At 47.6% G+C, this 24,551-nt stretch overlaps 1 protein-coding gene across 45 annotated transcripts in view; it reads right to left on the bottom strand.

Annotated features, from left to right (window-relative positions):
- The window catches only part of Tcf7l2 (transcription factor 7 like 2), a 188,100-nt gene that overhangs the window by 53,829 nt on the left and 109,720 nt on the right, over nucleotides 1-24,551 (bottom strand). For 12 of the 45 annotated variants that reach the window (XM_046449744.2, XM_046449751.2, XM_046449749.2 and 9 more), the window contains one exon: nucleotides 16,222-16,365. The exons of 30 other annotated variants lie outside the window; for them this stretch is intronic. In XM_046449744.2, coding sequence (XP_046305700.1) covers nucleotides 16,222-16,365 — 144 coding nt within the window. The remainder of the gene's footprint in view (nucleotides 1-16,221; nucleotides 16,366-24,551) is intronic. 3 more of the 45 variants (XM_046449745.2, XM_058581309.1, XM_046449775.2) reach the window with 1 other exon arrangement.

Raw genomic sequence — 24,551 nt, 5'->3', positions numbered from 1 at the left:
AGCTGCTTTTCCAACTATAAATTAGGTAAAATATATAGATGTAAGGGTCAAGAATCTACTTGGTCCTCCCCTATAATTTCGAGCCAGTGCTACCTCTACCAAAGATGTGTATATATTATATGGTAAGTTAGTGCTATGTCCTAAGTGTAAACACACAGAACCAATTAAGCATTGGGAAAGTGCACAATAAATGTGGGCTGCAAATATACATATCAAAACACTACTACTATTAAGATACTTACGGTAGGGGGGACATTTTTGGGAAAACATCTTTAAAGAAAAAAAGACTCAGTAGACAATCTCAAAATATCTCAAAGAAAATGCTAGAATCAGAAATTCTTCAAGTATAGTTCCCAAAATTATTAAAAAGCTATTCAGACTGTGATGAGTTAATGAAAAAAGGTATTCGAACCTACTATATATAACTAAAAAATATTCATTTTATTATCTAAAAAGCTACTACTTCCTAAAAAATATTAAAAATATTTTTAATCTGATCCAGCTCTATAAGAATTGATTTCTCTAAGAGAAGAGCTTCTTAAATTCAGAGGAAGAAGCCAAGAATTACCATGCTTGTTAAGATGAGGCTGACTAACATTTTTAACGTTTTCTAAACATGCCTCTTGATTGCCATCAACAAGTTAGGGATTTTCAAAATGTAAGCATAGAAAAGCTATTTTCTGTGTGAAATGATTTGTTGTAATCTTCAAGGAAGAGTCACTTTTTAAAACTCTATAAAAATATATACTCTGATCTACACCATGGTTTAATTAGGATAGTAAAAAGTATCAGAAAGACACAGGTAGAAGCAAAATAAGCTACACACATTCTTTCAAAAGACAGTCCATGCCAGTGTATCTAAGCCTCTTTTGTTTCCGAAGTCTGGGTGGGAGCTTTAGTTTATGCCCTTGAACCTCACACGGCCCTCTGCAAGGATACCTAACACATCATCATTCCTGGGATGTTGATACCACTGGCTCTATTTTACAGATGGCAAAACTGAGGCTCCTGGGGTTAGGGGGTCTAACTTATCCAGGGTCAGAGTTTGTACTCAAGTCTTCTGACCCTAGCCTTGTTCCTCCCAGTCCTTCAAGTCAAGACTCCATGGTAGAAATTTAGGGTGGAAAATGCCTGCACAGCAATTCTGAACCTTAAAAAAATAAAAAATAAAACAGTCCTGCCTCTGCTTAACACGTAACATTAGGCGTGTGTGTGTGTGTGTGCGCGCGCACGTGGGTGCGTGTTTGTGTGTGTGTGTGTGTGTGTACACACTGCAGGGGCAGGGATTGTAGCGGTTCCCTTTGCTAACTGAAGGGACAGTTGGCAAGTATAGCGGCACAATTAGTATAGATAAACCCTCAATAGCCTATCTGCCTTCTGATTTTTAAATAAACAAAGGCTGAATGCTGTAATTAAGATCAGAAGTGCCTCTGAAGGACCATATGGCAAAAGGGAAGTTAAATGAAAAAGTCACCAGCAGGGAATGAGGGGAGTTTGTTATTCCTAACGTGGAAGAAGTGATTTTTAAATGTTTTGAACTCTGATGCCTGGAGGAAAACAGCAACCTCCCTGCAGAAATGATGGCTGGGACCAAGGCGGGCAGGCTTGGGAAGGAGGAGAGCGCCCGGCCTGTGGAGAGGCAGGAAAAGCCCCGCTCGCAGGGAACGCCACGTCTGTCCTGCAGGGGGCGCTGCATGCGCTTCCTGTCCAGGCGGACCGGGCCCAACCTAAGGATATCGAAAAGGCCAGGCATGCAGACACTGCAGTGTCCGGGCACACTGATGCCTGGAGGTCCCCAGAGTCTTACTCCTTTCTTAATACTTAGGAAACAATGGCATCTCTATGCTCACAATGGCTTCAGTGTGAGCCCCTCCCCCCCACAATGGCCCCATTCAATCCCCCACCATGAGCGATTGCCCCAAGTTTAACAGCCTGTGTTAGGGGGGCACTGGGCATAAAAGGAGGTGTTTCCAGGTTCAGTGAACACTTTGCATCCATTCATCAGAGAAGGGACAAAAGCAATTCCCCACTTCACCTCGGGCAGGGCAGAGGCTGGGGGCTCCACCGTCCCCACCAAATGAACTTTTCCTGGGTTGGGGGGACCACACGATGTTCAGGGATGGTTGTGCAAACATGGTTCCTGATTATTTTTACCTCCAACTAAAGATATCTACATAAAAACGGCACGCTTTTGTTCCCCAAGAAGAGCCAAGGGAAACATTCTAGTGGGGAGTGGGACGGGGGCAAAGGAGAGAAAGGCTCTCAAGTAAAGACCCAAAAGGCCAACAGACGGTCCTAAGTGACACTTTATTAGGAAAGGAAGCCACCTCTTTCTTTAAAATTTTTATTGGGGTTCACTGCTATTTTTATTAAGAAATCTAATATTTATTTTGTAGAACTGTTTTAATTACCAAGTACCCAGGCCAGCAACACTTGACCAATGTAGGCTACTTTCTATCATGTGATGGGAAGCCTTGCTACTACCCCAGTTGGAAGTGAAACACCCTGATGTCCGACCATGCCTTTCAAGGTTGGAGTAAGAGTCCAAAGCCCCCGAGAGCTCTAGCTGGTCAATAAGGCTCCAGTGTGTTTGTTTGGGGTGGGGGACTGCAAAGTTTATACGAAGCACTAAGACTGGAGAGAGAAGTCATCCCTCCCTCCTCAGAGGGACATCCGCCCACCCCTTCACCCTGCCAAGTGGGACTAGTCATCCTAAACACAGCCCATTCCTGACCAACTCTTCAGGCTTTGGCAGGCCCAGCCCAGCTGTCATTCCAGGCCCAGTTTAGCATTACATAATGAGGGCCTGCTCCCATCTCGGGCTGCAAGTCAAAACAAACTTGCTGAACTCAACCCAGGGCACAAGCTTGTTTCCTGGTTACAGGACCTGGGACTGACTGCTAGCAGCAGACCAGAGCTCTTAGTTTTTTTGTTTTTGTTTTTTGAAAGTGCAATATTAGATGAATTCTTGTACCTGTTCTCATTGTGGTCACCTCTGTCAGGACTGTTCTGACTTCAAGTAGTGGTGATCCAGAGCTTTATCACATACAGTGTGGGTATCAAACCTGTTCTCCAAGGATCGTTTTCACACGTTTCTATGTTGGCATTGTTAACAAAAGCCCAGAGAGCAACACTGTAAAAGCATCCCCAGATACCAGTCCTCTGGGAAAGAAGATGGTGGGTAAGAGACAAAATTCCTTGCCAAAGATGGGGTACAAGTTTATCCTTCAAAATATGTATTTCAATGATTATGGTTGGGTTTTCTGTATATCACTAAAAGCACAGTCATTGCTTGGAAAGTTCCCAGTACTCTTTACGTCTGAGGACCAGCTCCTGCAGTGGAGATGACCATGGTAATCCTCCTCAGTGTCACCACGAGCCTCCAGATCACATCAACACCCAGGGCACCCGAGAAAAATCAGGATTTCAAGTGGAAAATAAGTGAATTCATACTGAGCGCACTGAATTTCACACTCTAATCCAAGAAAGAGCTTAAAATTAATGGCACTTAACATGAATAGCTTACAAAATTAAACTCTGCCTTATACCAGGAGTGGCAGAGAGAAACCAATGGAAGAGAAAAACCAAGAGGTCCAGGGTCTCATCTTGAAGCTCTTGCTATGTGGCTATGCAACCGCAGGGTCTCAACATAGCACTCCGCTCTCCCTGAGCCTCAGTTTCCCAGGCTTGGAGAGAAAAACTGAGGAGGGGCAGGGCAGAGTCAATTCTCAGATTTTCCAGATTTGGAAACTGATTCTACCAACCCACCCACCTCAACCATAGTGAAGAAATGGCCCTGGCCAGGGACAGCTGCTCCAGGGACTGTGTGCATTAACATTTATATTTCACTCAGACATGTCCACTTGCCTGGTCGCCAAGTTATTCTACTTGTCCTGCAACAGAAGCTCAGGCCCAAGGGAATATCTCAGCCCACTTGCACAATGACCTTACCTATTAGGTAACATTCAGTTTATTGCTATCTCCCAGCTATCTACGTAACCAGAAGACCGTCCCAGTTAATCACCCTAGACAATCTTTTTTTTCCCCCCAATCCTGGAGACGGGAAACTTTTATTAACAAATCAGGATTCTAATTACAAACAGGTACTGCCTAAATTCTAAGGGACTCCATGCTGAATAGCTCTAATTCACAACGCTTCTTAAATTATTTTGTTCTCTCTTTCTAAACTCTAAGAGGCTGGAATGTGCAAAGACCCTGAGCTGCCGGCAACCTGGATGGGATGCTTCTGGCAGTCAGGTATGTATGGTAGATCTCCGGATAGGAAGAGGGACAGAGCAAAAACTTGATGTTGAAAGAGCAAGAATGCAAGAATGCAGTGAGAAACCCTAGGGGGGTAGGGGATAGGACCAAAGGGACACTGGTGGCCAAGCAGAAGCACAGAGTACAGAGGCAGAGAAATGGGCCTCACAGCATCAGGCTGTGTGCGGAACCCTATCCAGGGGAACTCCCAAACTTTGAAAGCAGAATTAGCCACAGACCCATTTTGTCCGACCATCCCAGATCCCACATTTGAACAATGTCCTCTTTATAAGACTGTCTTAAATATGTAGAAGATAGGTGTCTACTAATAGGACAACTTAGATTTTGTTTTTAATATAAAAAGGATATATAAACTCCAGGTCAGGATTCCCAGCCTGTGTTAAGGCACCTGTGTCAATTTCACTGAAATGTCTATTTGCAGACTTCAAATCTGGGACTTAATGAATTACTAATGGCTTTCCTTGGCAGCCTCAAAACCAACTCACTCACACCACCATGGAGAGAGGTCTGAAACCAGAAGCTCTGCAGGTAGTTCCTTCTGGGGACTGCCTCACAGAAGGGCAGGCCTCTGTGGGAGACCCACTAGCAGCAGGATACAGTTCACGACTTCCAGCTAGAAGGCTCTCTTCTGCTCACGCCCTTTCCCCAGCAGAGGAGCAACGGGCCAGGTCCGCAGGCGTACTTACATAACTTCTTTCTAGAAATGGCCAAGAGAACCTACATACCTGTACGGTCAAGTTCATGGCCTTCGTGATTTATTTTCGTGATCTTGCTCCCCCTGCCTTTCCCTCCTATTCCGAGGCTCTTGCCAACACTGCGGGAGGTGACCAGTCAGAAGTCAGATGGAGAAGCAGGGTCAGAGGACCCAACTGTGGCCCGCTTCGCATCACACCTTGAGTGTCCCTTCACTCCTCATCTGCCAAGCTCATGAGATGATGCCATCTTGCTTGCCAGAGCATCTGGTCTAGGAACCAGGCCCCAGCCAGTCAGAGAAGCAGAACAAGGAATCAGAGGGTCACCCAGCGAGCAACCAGGGGAAAGCCCAGCGGTGCGGAGACATTCCAGATCCAGCTCCACTGGAAGCTCGCATCTACATTTTCGGCCACCTGCAAGACCACTGGGGCACTGTATTCTTCTGTCCTGGAAGTAGGGTATGGTAAACAACACTGTGGTACACAGCGTCCTCCCCACCCCGGAAAAAAAAAAAATCCCTCCAATTACCCTGAAAGGGAAGGACAATAGGAGGCTGGCAGATATGGGAGGGGTAAATCTCACTTCTGAGGCTCTCCCCCCAGAGCTGCACAGCGCCCCTCCCCAGGGTCCAGATGACATCTATTAAGTCCAGGCACTGCTCCACAAGGGATCTTGGCCTCTGGCTATGAGAAGAATAGCATCAAAAAATTGCTTGCCAACAACCCATAAATTTAAACAAGTCAGGATGGCAAGAGGAGGCTGCCTGGGAAGCATCTCAGAAAAGTCAAAAGCGGGGTGGCTGGAAATGGGCCGCAGCCAGCAGCACCTCCAGCGCCATGTCCCTCCCCAGACCAGAAGCGGCCCGCAGACTCCCAGACCTCTGTGCTCATGTGACCACTTTCAGCCTTGCAGCAACTGGGTGGGGAGGGGGCTGTCGCAGGGTCAGCACATCTGGCTTGACCAGAGGTATCCAACTCAGATCCCAGCCATTCTCAGTTTTCAGAGGAGCAAGGGTGAGGGAGTCACAAGTAAGGGCCCTGATTTTATCAGCACACCAGTGGGGGCCACTTTGGGCATCAGAGCACAGTCCTAAGAAACCAAAACCCAGCCACTAGGTCAAAAGAGACCAGGCCTGCTCCTGCCTCAGTGATTCAATCCACACAATGGGAATGGCTGTGGCACTGCAAGGCCTCCTCCTCCCCTGCCCTCCCCCCTTCCCCTCCCCCTCCTCCTCACTGAGCCACCACCATGGGCCGCGGAATGCACCCTCAAGGACCACACACTGCAAATACATGCTCATCCTCTCAGTACTCACACCCACTCACACAAGAGACATCCATTAATAAGTACAAAAAAATGCACGGCTCTCCCCACAGCCATCTTGGGCATGGCAATCCCCACCCCCTTCACTGGCAACTGCCCCGAACATGGGTTGGTTCTGAATTTGGGCAAAGAGAGAAGTGCAAGTCCAGGGTCCCAGGCATCTGCCCACAGGAGCTCTGCCCCTCAAAGTGGACTCTGGGCTCTGAGTTCTAAGTTTTCGTGGTTCTACCAAGTGGCCCAATTTTTTTTTCTTTCATAATTTGTGGGATCCAAGCGATTTTTGCTGTGGGTGGTAACAAGAGTTGAGCTGTTTCTAATTATTTAAAAAACAAAACCACACACACAAAACAAAACAAAATTCAACATTGCCAACTGCTGAGAGACTCAGAAGCCACAACTTCCGGTAACCAGGACGTCCCCCAGTGATCATGAACCCGAGGTCTGGAGCACACGTGTGCGCAGAACTTCTCCCACAGCTGGGCCACTCACATGCCCCCAAACTCAGGGTGGCACAACAAGCGGGGGGGGGGGGGGGGGGGGGGATCTCTGGCTTTGGAAGACTTTTAGAGCCCCAGGCTTCACATCCTGGTCCCAACAACTGCTCTCAGTGGAGCCATGGACAGAGAAGGGAGGGAGGGAGGGAGGAAGCCAGCCATGTTTTCCCCTCTCTGAAATAGGTGCTATCAGATAAGACAAAAACCTCCTGAAGTAAAGCCTGGTACACAGTAAACACTCGGTAAATATTAGCTACTTTCTTTTTTTATAAGAATAATTAGAATATCCGCGCACGGTGGCACACATCTGTAATCCCAGCGGCTTGGGAGGCTGAGACAGGAGGATCGTGAGTTAAAAGCCAGCCTCAGCAATGGCGAGGCACTAAGCAACTCGGTGAGATCCTGTCTCAAAATAGGGCTGGGGATGTGGCTCAGTGCTTGAGTGCCCCTGAGTTCAATCCCCGGTACCCCCCCTCCCAGAAAAAGAAGAAGAAGAATTAGAATAATCCGTGGTTCCCTCGTGGTGGAGCTATAAGGGTGAAATAAGAGAACTTATGACAAGCTTCACCCAGCAGCTGAGGGATAACAGACTGGGTTGTTTTTTGTTTTAAAGAGAAAAGGTCTCCGTGTATTGTCCAAGTTGTCCTCAAACTCTGGGGCTCGAGTGATCCTCCTGCCTCAGCCTCCCAAGTAGCTGGGACCACAGAGCCAGGGGTTTTAATAGACGGAGGGCACTATTAACATTAAACCTGACCCACAGCCACCAGCACAGGGTTCAGGTTTCTCTCCTCCCGCTGAGGTGAATTAAAGGTCCAGATGCCAGCCAGTTTGCAGGTACTCCATCTGCTGTAGGTGCTCCTGATAAATGAAGGCAGGTACAGTAATTTCCGGGTTTTGCAGATGGAACACTCAGGCCTAAGCTGGCTCCATAAGCTGTCACTCAGCAGCTGTGAAACTGAGGCTGAACGCCTGGCGTGCAGATCCCATGCTCCCAACTGTCCCCTTGGACAGACCCCAACCGTAACTGACTTTCCATGGGGGAAGATATTTCCTTTCAAAAAAGGACTCACAAGATCTATGACTTCATCACCAATTCTGAAAGAGGGAATACCAAAATGGAGAGAAAGAAAACCCATTGACGGTGTCATTTAAAAGTCTCAGAGAATGCAGGACTTTCTCTGGACATTTCAACTGCAACTCCATGGCTCCATTCCAAATCACATTCAAAAAAAAAAAATCCAGTACCCCTCCACTGACCAACCCTCATTTGCTACCCACCTTGCTAATCACGCCCTGAGGGTGGCAATAACTCCAACTGCAGACAGTCATTTTTTTGTTAATGGAATTCTAAGCCCATCAGTTTTCAGCTGGTAGGATGAGAGAATCTTTCACTGTGTTTTTCTAAAGCAAATATTTAGTGCTTTCATCTTTTAGTGCCCTAACATGCAATCTGTCACCAAAATAAGAAAGAAAACAAAAACAAAAAAACACCTTCTCATGCGGGTGTTTGTAGAAATGATATCACGTTTTCGATGTCAATCAGACAAATGGCGCATGTGTTCGGAGTGGAGCTGATCATTTTGCATTCTGCCTTCTAGAGGCGCCTCTGAAAGAATCAAGACCCCACAGTCACACCTGCTCTGCGTATGGGGAGAAGGCCACCGCTGGGCAGCTCTGTCCTGCTAGGTGGCCGGGCTTGGGAAGCTTCATTTAATGTGTGTGTGTGTGTGTGTGTGTGTGTTTTTAAATGAGAGCCATTCTTCGCCCACTGGGAGGACACCCCCCAACAGAAACCTGTTGCCAGACAACGGCCGTTTCCTATCATCAACTGACCCTCCTCCAGGTAACCAGGGATGCTCTCCCTGCACCACATGCCAGATTCCCTCAGCCCAGCAAGGGCGAGGCAGGCCCCGGGGCCCAGGTGGGAAAGCTGGGTGGGAATGCTTTCTCCTGCTTCCTAGTGATTTAGATGCCACCAAGCAAGCAGGAGAGCTGCCACCGTGATCTGGAGGCCACCTCTGCTCCCCTCCCCTACAACTCCCCACCCCCACAATCTCTGCCTGGGTCACCGCTCTTAACTTCTCAACTGGCTGCAATGGCAGGTCTCCAAGCAATTACCAAGACAGGGATTAGATTGCACAAGAATTTACATGTGTGTGACTGCTGTTACCTTGAACAGCAAAACGCATGGCAGAAGCATCATCTTCAGTTCACTTGAGTGTGACACTCTGAGCTGGGGACCTTGCAGGTCACCTCTCATCATTTCCCAAGAGGATGACAAGCGCACATGTAGGATCCTCCCCCAAACATACATTCCTTCATTTCCCTTTTCTCTAGCAAGGCCCCAGTTCTGATCAACAGGCCGGGAAATGGAGACTCTGGCCTCCCAAGCACGTGTGCCAGCTTGTTCCAGAGTCTGGGCGGGGATGGAATGCACCAGGATTGGGAGAGCGACTCCAGTGCTCCTAATCTCCTAACTCCTGGTTTCATCTAAGTGATGGGACAAGTGAGGACAGCCTGGGAGAACCAAGCTGGGTCAACAAAATCTACAGATTACATTCCATCATCGTTGTAGCCACCATGCCCAAACCCAGGTGACCTGCCCTGCATCTCTGAAGAATAATCTAGATAATTCAAAGCAGAGTGCTCCAAAACACATTTCACGTCCCTTGCTGCCTCTAGGGTCAGCAATCACATATCACCTTCACTAATTATGTTTTTAGTTGGCCACCATCAGCAAAGCTAATTGCAGAATGAGGTCTAATTCTCCGAAATCCACAAGGTGGCCCAGAGCATTCCAGACGTAGAGGCAAGAACAGTTCAGAATGAGGCATGGAAAATCCCAGCAAGAATTGTCCATAACTGACTAGCTGGCAGCCCAAACAGCAGAGTGTAGGGAGGTGTCGCTGTTCTGTGCACTGTGTATGGCGCAGGAGATAGTTACACAAACGTATGTGAAAACTCATAGAAATGTAAAGCAAAAGAAAAAGTCACTTTTACTGTAAGGTATGTCTTAAAATGATGATTTTTATTTTTTAATCCCACATCTCAAAAGAAACCTTGTCCTCAAACCGTAAATGAGTGTATGTAATGAGTGTAAATCCAACAAGCACACAGCTGCAGACGCCAATCCAAGACCCACTGAACCTGGTGTGAGTGTACTTTGCTGTTCTAAGCAGGACACAACCCAGGAGAAACTGGTGTCCTCTCCGACATAAACACATCCATATGCAGTGTGGGCCAAAGCCCATGGCAGACACCACGGTCCACACCAAGAGGCAGAGCAGGAGATGATGCACCTCCCCTCTGGAATGACACATTTATGAGTTCCATGAAAGAGGCCATAAGCCAGCCTCCCTCTCACCTCGGCCCACCTTTCTCATGGGTTCTTGTGAAACTGGCAACCGCAAAGAAACTTGTCCAACACACAGGGCTGTGACAACCAATGACCTGGACGTCCCTCTGAGTGGCTACAAGTTTCTTCTACTTTCTACTTAAGAGTTTTCTTATTTTCCAGGGGAAAGAAGGACTTCTCACCTGTCACCCTGGCACCAGACAAAACAGGGGCCTACCAGAAACCCAGGGGGCAGGAGCAGGGCCGCGCAGTACTGACCGAGAGCCTCCACAGTCCCGCTGGACCCACCCAGCAGATCAAGTTCAATCTAGTGCCATCTCACACCAACTCCTAAGCGGCTGCCACCAAGGACAGGGTGGCCATGGGGGAGGCCAGAGAAGCTTGACAGGCCGGGTGACCAGGGGCTTGGGAAATGAAAACAGTGGGCTGACCATGTGTCCTTCAGTTACCCCAGAGTTCTTCCCACTCCCCTTGACTCTCATTTCTTCTTTCTCTGGTGTCCTTTGTTCCTTCCTTGTCCCCACCCAAGGTTCTGAAAGGAACTAGCTTTTCCGAAACAGAAACTTTCTCTCTGAGCACAAAGGGGCCTAATGTAGACCTTCCCAGGAACCACTCTGGTCTCCTACGGCTCTGGCCACCGAGGCTGACTTGAGCTCACTCAGAGTGGCCTCGCCAGGGACAGAGGGGCACTCAGAGGAACACCCCCCCCCCCGAAGGTTCTGAGAAGTTAAAATTGTGTGGCTGTCCAAAGGTCACCTCTTTCCTCATTGTCAGCCCAAGTACAGGGGATCAGACGTTGATGAGGAAGGACGGCCATCGTGGGGACTGTATTCTACCACCATGCTTCCTAAACTGGGGGGAAGAAAAATTAACTACTGATTTTTTTAATGCAAACAGGTTTGAAATAGCCTTTCAGAGAAATAAATGACAGGAAAAACTGGAACATATCGATGAAGCATGAAAGGGGATGTGTCTCCCTGTATAGTCTCTCACTAAACTAGCAGGAGTTGATGCCGTTAAGGTTCACCAGACACACAGATGAGGAAAGATTAAAGACTAGGACCTTCCACATTGCTCATGTAATAATAACAACTGCCCTTAATAAAAATGAATTAACTAGATACCAGAGTCTGGGCTGAGATATGGTTCCCCCTTTCCAAATCCTGAATACCGACCTCTCTGACATGATTGAAGGGATCAGTAATAGGACAGGACTGCCACAGAGCTGCCACACCAGAGAGGCCAGCCAACAGGACAGCATGAGAACCACCTGTGGAAAGCACACACCGGCCCCAGGTCCTGACCTCACATCTTCATGTTGGGGGCCTGACCGGGAGAGTCGTAAGGCCAATTGACTAAAAGCCAACCTGCCACCTTATGGGATTTACAAAAGGGGAGGATGCAAAACAGTAGGTTGTGTGAATGACAACATGCCACACACCAGAGGCCTAAGGCCTAAGGCTTCTCTCCTGATGACCTTTGTCACATGGATGCAAAGAAAAATATGTGACTCACAAAGAATGGGGAAAATGGACACGGCTGAGATAAGAGCCAAGGATACAGCCTGTGGCAGGTTCTGGGTGGGCCCACCAGGCCTGCACTCAGGGCGGGACAGCATCGCCATCTCCCCACCGACTGTGCTCAGAAGACCCCTCCACACACTGCGTCTCCTACCTAGTGCACAGAGCGAGACGACCAGCACTCACAGTGGCCTCTCTTCAGTCCACGGAATGGCAAACACAGAAACAGGCCTCGGATCCCCTCCCTGTCTGGTCCGTGCCTGATAAGTCGGGTGGAACTACGGGGTGCTCCCCAGTGACGGGGAACGTGAACTCACTGAGGCCTTGGAAGCACACAGCTGGGTCCTGTAGGACACTTACACCACTGGAGCAGCTGGAGAAAACCCACACGCTCACTTAAACTCACAAGAAAAGAAGCTTTGCAAACAGAGAATGTCCCGCTGGCCATCCCCCACAATGAGCACAGGCGGGAGGTGGGGGGGGGGGGGGGTTGCTGGTCCACTTTTTCACAGAACGACCCAAGGAAGCCCTGGGCCACATACATCATGAGAGCATTATACAAAGTTCCAGAGCACACTGTCTTCCCTATTTTCAACTTACACCCTCTGGCCACGACACTGTGACAGCAGAACGTGGAGGATGGTCTGTTTGCTTTGGGGCAAGGGCCAAGCGCCTTAAGGGGTGACCAATCCTAGAGTGGACAACCACTGAAGCTTCAGGAAGAGTCTTCCTGGCTTACGGGGGAACGTGTTTCTGTTAGAGAGAGATGGAAAACAAGTACACTACAGGAGCCTACCTATGTCTTTTAAAGCACATTTTTGGAAAAGTGGGAGGAAGTTAGGTTAAAACACTGACTTTGCCCTTCAGAGGTGCTCTTGCTGTGCTCACCCTACTTCTCTATTGGTGGGGAGACAAGCTGAAAGTTTTAACTTGGTGGAACCCTGGCTAACCCAGAGCCATAATGCAGGGATTTACACATTAGTAAAAACTTCCTTTATTATGCATTATGTTGTGTAAATCCAGATTTTCCATACATAACATGTACTGAGAAATAAAGTAACCAGGAAATGAAGTAATATCTATATTTGTTTCAAATGACTAACAAGCAAAAATAAAACTCTGGCCATAATACCATGCTTTTTAGAAATCAGACATATAATAAGCCACAGATTTATAGGATGTGGTCTAATAAACCTAAGAAAAGTTTCATTTCCTCTCACCAAACTGGTTAACTCCCTGTCTATGTGACTAGCTTTGCAAATTTAGCAGAAGTCTCTTTTTCCCCTTAAATTTATAGGCTGGGCAGTTAATGAGCAAGTAGCAGCAATAACGTGCCCCCTTCTGAACATGCTCGCTCGTAGTGTTTGCACGCACACACACCCCCCTCCTCAACACTGGCAAAGGGGCAGGCCGACGGCAACAACCAAAACTCCAAAAGGGGCAGGGTACCATCTTGTTAATCCCCAGCCCCTGCTCAGGAAAAGTTCACAGAACCCCCAAAGAGGAAGGAAGCAGGGAATAAGGGAAGGGCTGGACAAAGAACTTTTTAAAAGTTTGTTTGCAAGTATTTCAGTGGAAATGGTATTGACTAAGCAATTACAGGAAAAAAACATTTTCTTTCTTATCTGAATGTAGCTATGCCATGGGTCACACCCTATTATTGTCACTATTCAGCACGTTAATAGCCCCAATGCAATGACTTTGTGTGGCTAGCTTTAAAATGTACATGAATAGCTAACTAAAAAGAGGTGACTCATGCCTGCCCAGGTGGGTGTTGACTTTCTTAGTCATATTTACTAGACTAGTCCATAACCTGCTGAAGGGTTAGAACCAAGCTGAACTTCAAAGAAAGAGGGACAAGAGACAAGGAATTTCAAACAGGGATGGGGCACAAGGTATCTCCCGGCGTGAGACTGGAAACTACAAACTTGGATGTCCCAAATCAAAACTTCTCCCCCAGCTCCCAAGGGGGTCAGGTGAAAAGAGGACAAAGGTATTCTCCATTAGCAATTGCAGGATGGCTGGCTGAGGGGAAGGCCCTGGACCATGGACAACAGCCATGGTCTTTCATTAACAGCGTTTTATGGTCTGCATTCTCTGACTGTGTGATCTTAGGCAAGTTGCTTAATCCCTCTGTGGCTCAGTTATCTTGTTTGCAAAAGGAATAATTACAGAGCCTCCCCTTCCTGGGGCCGTTGTCAAGTTATGAACAGTTTATAGAGAGCCTGGCTGAGGTACCGGGTAGAGCAGGCCTGGCTGGGATGCCCACTGCCACCCCTCTTACACACAGGGCATTGCATTGCGAAGCAAGCTCCTTGCCGCAGAGGCAGCAGACACTGGGCTCACACCTGGTTCTCCTGAGCACCAATCCCATGTGGCTTCCCCAGAGCCTCTTCCAGCCCACTCATGCTACAGACTGGGAATTTCACACTCCAGCAAAATCCCCAAAGTAGCAAGTACTAAGAATGCTAGATCTGAATCCCCTGGAAACCATATAGACAGAAACACAGGCGATCGCCCACCCCACAGTGGCAACATGTGTGGGATTCCCTGAGAACCCTGATGGTCCACACTGGCTCTGTCCCCAAGCATCCACTTCATGTGCAGCCCATGAGGGGGGAAACTGAGGCACAGAGCAGTCCGGTACCTTGGCCAAGTCGGTCGGGTCTTTGCGTGACTTCTGTGCCTGGCCTACTCACAGTTCCATGGATTTAGACCTAATCCTGGAAACGTGGTGTTCTGGCACCTGCCTGGGAGATGTTTCTCTGTTCCAAGGACAAGACTGATAAATGCTCGTGGCCACTGGCGCCAGGGATCTAATCGGCCCCTGCAGATCTGGAGTTATAAGGAAGAAAGCAGGCTTTCTGTTTCGGTTTCCTCAAACTCGACATGGGCGCCTGGTTCTCCTTTATCTACCTCCTAACTCTGACCAAAGATTAATGAGTGACCACTTGCCAGGTCCTGGTGGAGGGAGAGCCATAGCCTCAGCTATCAATGCTCACTAAAGGCTGACCAGGGGCAGGCCGCCCAAGAAAAGCCGTCCACTGACCACGGCTACTGCACAAGGGCTGAATATGTACATGTACCCAGGATCAGGAGGGCACAGGCATTGGTCCAAGGGCAGGGCAGGGGTGAGACAGCACCCTGCCATCTCCTGCTAGATGCCCATCTGGAGGGATTAGGGTTAGGGAAGGGTTAGAACGAAGGATTTCCATGGGACACCAATGCATAGAATTACTGACCAGAATTGATACCCATTCTGGTATCAGAAAAGTGTTCTCAGTGCCATCGCAACCAGATGAGAATAAAACTCAACACTGTTAAGTTACAATCCCACTTTTAGAGTTTTTAAAGTTTACGCACATGAATGATAAGGGGGGAAATGCACCCAAATATCAATAGATAATAAGTAAGAGCATGGATGTTTACATTTTCTTTGCTTTTTTCATGTTTTGAAGTTCTCTTGAATACATGACTCAAACTACAGCAAGCTCTTAAGACAACTGACTGCACACCTCTCTCTGAAGGTAAGACATATGCATACTACCTGCCGGAGAAAGCACAATAACTGTCCCAGCAGCCTTAACACATAGCACAGCACCCGGCACTGAGTAGGGATATAATAACTGTTTTTACTTGTGTATGCGTGTCTCTGTGTGTGTGTGTGTGTGTGTGTGCGTGTGGTGCTGGGGATTAGAACCCAGGGCCTTGTGTGTAAGAGGCGAGTACTCTACCAACTGAGCTGTATCCAGAGCCCACAATAACTGTTTTAAAGGATAGACATTTCACTAATTGGCTCATGAATATTCACTTTTCTTTAAAAGAAAAACTAACATTAGTACTAAGTCATTTGCTGTTTCAGGGTTACTTTAAAATTTTTTATCTGCATTGACTTTTGCTTTCCTGAAGATAAAAGCATGTTCTAGATGTTCTTTTCTTTGGGACTACTAATTTGAAGAGAACTGTCACTCCCAAGCACAGAACAGTGTGGGGTATTGACGCTGTATTGAATTATTTAAAGGAAATTCACAATGCTTCCTGTCCTTGGAGAGCAACATCTGTGAGAAGCGCCATTCACATCCGCCTCCAGTAGGAATCCTTGTGGAGGAGTGAGCATTTCTCAGCACCCTGAATTTTAAAAGGAAATCTATAATTTCTAAATTACTAATAACAAAGGCAACGCTCAGGTGAGAGCTTCCTTCTCCTGGCAGCTGTGAGGAGCCCAGGAAATTCCTTCCTGGGGGCCAGGTTTCATGGGACAGTGCGCTCATCACTCCCAAAGCCCTCGGGGACGCTACGTCCTGTCACGTGCCTTTATGGAGCAGGCACCTTGAGCTCACGGTGGCACCACCCTCACCCCGCTCTTGTAAACCTGCATTTTTATGGGACAACATCCCTATAGTAGACAGCACACCAGACATCATGGCACCTGACATGACAGTGACCCAGGCTGGTGGCGGAGGGATGGCCCTGCCCTAGTGCAGGTAAACTCTGGATGGGCAGTTTCATTTCAGAGCTGGCTCATCTCATACCGTCATTCTGCTCCGAGACGTACCTCCAAACACCAGGGCTCCCCAACCTTTTGTAAGGAGTGGCTCCTTTTCATGTCCCTGAAGACTTGAGTGCTGACAGTGAAGTCTGAGGGGGGGTAGAAGTGCTGACAGTCATGTCCCTGAGTGCAGCAAGGGAGGGGGCTCTGCTGCCAGGAAGAAAGGGGAACAGAGTAAGGCTCGGGAGGGAGGGGACGCGGTCCCCGCGGCACAGCCCCAGCCTGACTGCCTACCCTACCCACGATTCTCTAGAAGCTCCTAATGACCAGGGCGATAGTTCCCAGCATGAACCCGAAACTCTTCCACCTCCCTGCCATTCGGACGGAGGTCCCACCGAGGACCAATACGACCTCTTCCATGCAGCCTTCCCACCGTCCCCAGCCCACCCACCCCGACAGACAGGGCCACTCCCTCCTGGGGCCTCAGGGAGCCTCCTGGCTGCAGCCCCCTTAACTTACCTTCCTGATTCTTCTGTTAGTCTGAACTATGTGATACGCTGATATTTCTGCCCCCCAAACACAGTAATTTACAAATGGCTGCATTCGACACTCTGTTTGGGAATCTTGTCTGTCTTAACACCTATTCCTCTGCCAGACTCTTAGTCTCTGGAAAGAAGCAACGGCACCGCCATCCCTGGACCCCTCACAAGATCAGGCAGCCCGTGCCTGGAGTCCTCAAATTTCCACCCACTGGAGACCAGCCCAGGCGCCTCCACGTGCTCTCCTGCCTCCTCTACCTAGAGCCCTCCTCTACCTAGAGCCCTCCTCTACCTAGGCTTTCCATCCGTCCTCAGCCACTCTTCTAGAGAGGAGTGTGGTGCCCATCTTACAGAGGGGGAAACTGACTCAGAGACGTTAAGGAGCATGCCCAAGGTCACAGAGCTAGTAAATGGCAGAGGGAGCACGAGGACCATGTTTCAGTCAACTCAGGTATGACAGCTGTGTGCACCCGTCTGCTTTGAAGATGTTGATTGCATAGGCAGGGCAGAGAATTCAGGGGTATGATTTAGGGGTGCAAAGAACAACCTGGGGCCCTACAAACAAGACATAGCATTCTAATTTTCATTTTTAAGAAGCTAATGTCTATGCCCTGGATGCTCTTCATAAAAGATACATGCCTTCTCTTTTATGCTTTTTATGATTTTTACATGAAGGAAAATCCCATCAACAATTTTTTTTCACCCTCCTTAATTCTCAATAATAATAATTCAGGACTAGGAATATAAGGTGGAGTACAATGCTTAACAACTTCCGTGCTCTGATATTCACTATCAGAATGAATGTGGTGGGTACAGATGATTCTGGAAGATAGGAAAACAAAGAAAACAAAGGACAGATCTCTAAAATAGCAGGCACAATTCTGGAACAGTTTCCAGGGTGCCCTGAGTTTTTCCAGGTGAATTAAAACCATCCATAGGCAAACTGAGCTTCCCAAATGAGAAGGGGCTGCTCTGCCTGAGAACTGGACCTCTCAGGGCCAGGCTGCAGCTGAGCACCAGAGGGAGCAGGCACCCTGCCCCGTGGGCTCCCACCCCCATCTGGGACGCACAGACCCCCGCCCGCCTCTCTGCACAGCACTCACTGGTACCCAGACTTGAGTCATGAGTCCGTGTAGGGACCAGCCCACTTTATGACAGAGGTGATCCCACTCCGCCTAGTCACAGCAGTGACTCACCTTCAAGGCAACATGATTTACCCTCCTACTGTTTCTAGAAGGAAGCAGGGACACCAGGGTTCAATCTTTGCCTACCTGCTCTGTGTTCTAACACAATGCTGGGGGAGCAAAGAAGGGCTTCCAAGGATAAGTGCAAGGATCGCAGGGACCACCTCATCTTGACCATCCCAAGCTACTTCCTCGTGACCTGCACTCTCACCAGGACCTGTGCCTTATGAGGAAATGGGCATGTACGCATACCTCAGTAGAGACCTAGATACTCTTATCTAGGAACCTGGGAACCTCAGAGCCCAATTTTTAGGTCACAATCAGTAACCCTACCAGCTTTGAACTTGGAGGATTTGCCTTATCCCCATCTTCTCTAATGGGCTTTTCTCTATATTTTGATATCTGTAATTATTCATTTCTAATCCTACTGCAGAACGCAAAGTCTTAAGAAACATTAAACTTCGGGGTGTATAAAGAATCTTATATAAACTATTTGAATGTATACATGAATATAAAATCATTTTACACCATGAGAGCTATAACTAAGTCTCCTCTGAATAACATGAGATTGTACATGAGATTCTGAAGATTGACAGGTTCACGTCCGAGTCTTCTCAGCAGCCATTCATAACTATTCTGGAATTCCTCATTATTTAGGAGGCCCCACCCTGACTCCTGGGCTGAGGTGGGTGTAGACATCTCCCCCAGCTCTAGCTATAAAGCAGCTAACTTGGCCCAAGGACAAGTGGCACACTGCAGCCTCTTATCAAAGGCACTAGTCCAGAATCAAGGTCACAGACATGAGAGGAGATAAGATCTCTCTGGACTTGAGCAAACCTCTATGCAACGAAGCCAACGTGGAGGACAACAGAGCCAAGAGCTGGTAGAGAGTGGTCCTGGTACAGAAGGCCCTGGGCCTGGTCATGCCTGACAGGTCTCCTACCTCCTACTTCCCAGTTATGGATCAACACACTTATTTTCTCAGACTAGTTTGATATGGGTTTGGAGATAGAAGAATTAGGAGTAAACAGTCCAGTCACCTTCGTCTGACTGGCCTCAGTAACTGTCCATCTATGAGCCAAGTGGTAATATAGAAAATACTGGAGATGTTCCAGAGAAGGAAGGCCACAGAGGTCCTGCTTCTGGCACAATGGCAGGACTGCAGCAGACATTTGGTACTTCGTGAAGAATGAATGTACCTTGCAACCAGACGCTAGAAATGGGGGAGAGGGACTTGGCATCCACAGACCTGCTGGAACTACCCTGAAAACTACCAAAGAACTGGCAGCACTTGCCCTAGTTCAAAAAGTAGGTGCAGCCGGGAGCGGTGGTGCACACCTGTAATTCCAGAGACTAGGCAGGCTGAGGCAGAAGGATTCCAAGTTCAAAGCCAGCCTCAGCAACTTAGTGAGGCTCTGAGCAACTTAGAGACTTAGTCTCAAAATAAAACTAAATAAATATAAAGGGTGAGGTGGTGGCTCTGCAGATAGAGTGGCTCTAGGTTCAGTCCCAACAACAAAAACAAAGAGAGTCCTTAATGTGTATGTTACTGGGAGGGTGTTTTGGATGAGTTTAACATTTGAATGAACTGAGTAAAGCAGACTGGCCTCCCTATGTGGATGGGCCCCATCCAATCAATTGAAGGCCTGAAGAGACCTTCAAGGTTGACGCCATAATGGAGGGGAACATCAGTTTCTTCCTGCCTTTGAACCTGACTGAGACACCATCTCTCTCCCCAGCTCTCCTAGTTCTCAGGCCTTGGCTCCAACTTAACCACTCTCCTGGGTCTCCCACAGGCCAACGGCAGATCCTGGGACTTCTCAGCCTGCACAGCTGGGCAAGCCTATCCCTTAGGCTAGGCCCCTTTCAGCATAGCCACCCATCCACCCTGTTGCTGTCTCTGGAGAAACCTGACACATACTTTGGGTTGGTTGTGTGTTCTCTCATCTAAAGCAGAGGGAAAAGATGATGCATGAAAATTCTGAAATCAGAATTTTAAAATGGAATGAATCTTAGAAATCACTTAATTCTTTTTTTCTCTTTTTTTTTGGGGGGGGGGTCGTTTTTTGTACTGGGAATTGAACCAAGGGGTACTTTACCACTGAGCTACATCCCTGGCCCTTTTTATTTTTTATTATGAGACAGGATTTCCTAAGTTGCTGAGGCTGGTCTTGAATTTGTGATGCTCCTACCTCTCAGCCCCCCAAATCACCAAGATTACAGGTATGCACCACATCTGCCCCAACCTCATTCCCCTAACCTCAATCTTCTTAAGTCTAGGTGTAAAAGGACACACCCAGGTCCATACAGCTAAAACTGAACGGAAACTAACACCTTGAGTTTACAAAACAAGAACTCAGGGATCTGTGCGCACCGTGGAAGAGTTTTCTTTATAAAATGCCGCATCTTTGGAGGAATCAGGACTCCATTTGAATGAAAGGCCCTGGCAAGCACCATGGTAGTTAAAAAAGCAAAAACTAGTAAAAGGCAATTTTAACTGGTCAGGGGATAAAACCTGTAATTATTTACTTTATATACAAATCTTTGTACAAATAAGGGCACTAAAAAGCAAACAAGCAATAGTAGTCATTCAAAAAAAACAAACAACACCCCCACAAGTATCACCTTGTAGAGGGTTAAGGTCTTGGTGGGTCAGGCTGCTGCGGCTTCTGGCACCATCGATAATTCTCACCTCCAAAGGCAAGGTAACTTTGATGGGGACTAATTACATTGAAACATGTTGTCTAACAACTTACAGCAGAGGCAGGGAAACTGCAACCAGGGCTGCAGACAAGCCACCATGAGCACCATTAGCAACAGGCCCAGTTTTCCCCTAAATCAGGACACCATTTTTTTTTTTTTTTTTTAATGTGAGCACAAGAAAATGACCTGGTATGAGTGTGTACAAGCACGTGAAGCTAGGAACAGCACATGTCCAGGTCACATGCAGCCGCTTCCTCTTCCTGTACCCAGGTCACTCAACCACCCTGGCTGGAGCTGGCATGAGCTAGCAAGGAATCACCATGCCTGCTATCAGGGGATACAGAAATGACGTCTCTCTTGGCTCTTGAGGATATGGCCTTGGAGAGGAGGAGACCCAGACCCAAAAGAGAAGGCAAAACAGAATGGACACAATCGGTACTAATTCTAAGTCCTATGGTATGTTCCCCTTAGAAGCACTCTGCACCCCTTCAACATCAGCAGAGACACAGATGTGGGGCCTCCTGTCACTGCCACCCACAGTAACTACCATTTGCCCCCAGCTTAGCCCTGTCCCGCCACCCAAGGCAGCTGGCTGCTGTACACCTCAGGGGCTGCCCACCTCCCACAGGCTCCTATTCTACCGGCTGCTGTGGCAAACACTGGCACGGGAGGAACAGGGGGTCCTAGAGCCTGCACATTCAGAAGCAATGTGCACCGCCCCCCCCCCCCCCCCCGGGCATGACCATTATATGATAAAGGAGTATATTTACTGAAGCACATTATATTTAAGGAGAAAAGGTGACACAAGTAATAAATATTTATTTGGCAAGGGAAGCTCCACACCATCAAAATTTTAAAAATTTTACAAGCAAGGCATCATGAATGGTAGTTTTCATCTTTTCAAAAGTTTTTGATAACTTCTCCCCACCCTGACACCTTGGGTGGGAAAAAAAAAATTCTACCTAACAAGCACTGAGAAGCTGGAAACAAGATACACTCTGTTCATAATGAAGGTAAGGAGGGAACAAAATAGTTTTTGTGAAAGAGTTTGGGAGAAAGTCAAGAGGAGGAGGTGGAGGATGAAGGTACTGGAGCAATATCAAGCAAAGAAGATGCCTTCATTTTTGTAGCTGCCATCAACACTAAGTTAGCTTGAAACATGAAGGCCAAGGATAAAAGGTGAAGGGGTTAACCGTAAGGTCATCCAACCTAGGATGTTAGCCAAGGCGTGCAAAAAATAATGAATGAAGTTCTATCACGCGTGGCTGGACACCAACGGAAGTCCTCGTGAGGGGATCCTGATTCTTGCATACCTGTACACCAGCTGACACCAGAATGTCCCCCTCGGTCCTCTCCAGAGGTTGTGTATGGAGAAATCATACTGTTGGGATGTAATGGTTCCGTGTGACCTCGAGCAGATAAAGCAAAGCTTCTCCCTACACATTCACAGCCACAGCCTTCACGGAGAAGAATCGAGAGTCCTGTCCTTAGCACTGTAATCTCTCCAGATGAGCAAACTGCCAGCGAGCTCAGGAAAACCCAGGCCCATCAAGGACGTGGAAAGAACAGGCCAATGCCTCCACTCCAGCACCAACACTACGCCCGCCCTAGGAGGGGAGAGCGCGGGGCAGGCCAGCGCTGGTGCTTAAGCACCACAGGCTGCAGAAAGCTCTGCGAGGCCAGCCAGTGAGGCCAACACTTGTCCCAGGCAAGAATGTGGCCCATGCTGCATGCCATGAAGAGCTGGGCAGAACCCTGGGACCAGAGGGGACAGAGGGGTCTCTAGGATCTGTGGTGTTCTCTAGGCAATCCTCTCTTTAAAAACCAACATATTTCCTATAGACCACAGCCTAAAATAGAGGTGAGAGGTGCTCAAAACACTGAGGTGCACTGGGAACCTCGGGTACTGCTCAGGATATTTAGATTGCTTTGCTCAAGAAACCAGCCTCGATGAACAGCACCCTGCTCCCTCTCGCTAGGAATCCGGTGTTTTAAAATGCAAATAGCAGGTTTCTAGAACTACCCTGGAATTTCTCCTGGAAATGTGTTCATAATTCACATCTTGTTAGCCACAGGAACCCCAATTACATGTCCTCTTTTCTCAAATCTACTAACCAATTATTAGCATTAGATAATAACATACTATTTTCTGCTAATATGTTTCCTGACAGCATCAAACTCCAGAGGGTCTTCATGGTGCAATAACTGAATAATTGTGCAAACAAGGGCTAATTTATGAGAAAATGTTATTTAAACCATCTCAGGTGTTTATGAAAACAACCCATTTTAGTTGAGACACACCACAGACACTAATTGCATAAAAATGTATTAAATTGAAATGTTTTTTTTTTAAAAAAAGGGGGGTTTTCTCAAGATGTTATATATGGAGAAATCACATTATTAGGATATAAAGATGTAAATACTCAAAAACAAAATGGATTCCCATAGGCAGTACAGATCTTGACACCATGTTGTTCAGAAAGTGAGCATACAAGAAAATTTCAAGAGGACTACCAGCCCTATCACCACCCAATCACCCTGCCTTCAAATGACACCTGCAGGACCCGGGGCGCAGAACACTTGCTCAGCATGTGCAAGGCCCTGGTGGGTTCAATCCCCAGGCCTGACAAAAAGAGGGGAGTGAGAAAGACACCTGTTCCAACACATGACCCAGATTCACACGATTGCCAAATCAACCACTGGGCAATCACTTGACCATGTGTGAATGAGCCACTGCCAGGGGCTGCCACAGTGGCTCTCGCCTGGGCTGTGGTGGTGTGGTACAAGATAGAGTTTCATGACTTAGGACAGACTCAGCTTGAGACTGTGGCTTTGTAATTAGTTCTCTCAGAACTATGGTATTTGATTTTTCCCAGCTTAAAAGCAGAAATAGGAATCATGGCACAAGGGGTATGAGATCTGGGAAAAATTATACCCGAGGCCTTGGGCTATCTCCTTCTGAGCCAGACATTTATACCTTTATTAGTAAAAGTCAGGTATGTGTGTGGTGCATGGGCATCAGGTACAGAAGGCCTCAAAGACAGCACATGTGACCTGGAAGGGTTGGCCCCAGTGTCTCCCACTTTTTACCACCAGTAAATGAACAGGCCCACTGATGACAAAATAGGCCCCATCCTCTCAGACTTGGATGGTCCAGAGATAGCCAGCATTTTGGGGGTTGAGAGTTCCCTACTTTGAAAAGTAAAAATCATCTTCAACTAACAGGCACAGCCAATGAATTAGAAATTCTTGTTTTCCTTCAAAAGTTTTCCCTCAGTACTTAAGGACATTAATGCCAAAACCAGCCCTGGAGGGTAGTGACCAGAACAGATTAGAAAGTAGGTGGCCAGGCCAGGTCCATCCTGAGCAGAGAGATCCTGCCTTCAGCCACACCCACCACAAGGCAAATCGAACAAAAGGAATGTTCCTCCTATCTGTAGACATGTAAACATACCTGAGCTTCTTAATACTTACAACAGGTCAAAACAACAGCCTAAACCGTAACCAAGAAGAAAACCAAACACAAAACAAGACTCCCCAAGGCCGCAAATAAACTCACCTGACCACATCTGTTGGTGGCCATAGTCAGATGGCCTCAAGGATCAGCACCAGGAGGAAAAGGGGCCCAGAGACAGCCCCTACCATATACATGCTTGAATCACTAAAGACGACGTTCTAATCCTGAGCTGACTACAGAGAAAGCACTAGAGAAGTCCCTACCTAAAAAATAAAAAGATTCTTTAAAAAAAAAAAAAAAAGCTTTGGTGCTTCAGGGACCACAAACTCTGAAGTCATCTGGCTCCAATGTTACATAGACTGGGGTGAGTCCTGAGGACTCACGTGGAAAGCCTTGTCCCCAACGGCCGTCACCCTAAGAACACTTAACATCCAGAAAGGGAAGGAATCATTTTGAAAATTATAAAACAAACATGAACTACCTTAATATTTTTCCAATCCTGAAGCTTGCCAT

This window comes from Marmota monax, unplaced genomic scaffold, assembly GCF_021218885.2.
Source record: "Marmota monax isolate L192 unplaced genomic scaffold, Marmota_monax_Labrador192_F-V1.1 WCK01_AAM20220418_F8-fsc00004, whole genome shotgun sequence".
Classification (NCBI taxonomy): Eukaryota; Metazoa; Chordata; class Mammalia; order Rodentia; family Sciuridae; genus Marmota; species Marmota monax.
The sequence above is the reverse complement of the archived record's forward strand: the minus strand, read 5'-3'. Positions and strand labels throughout refer to the sequence as shown.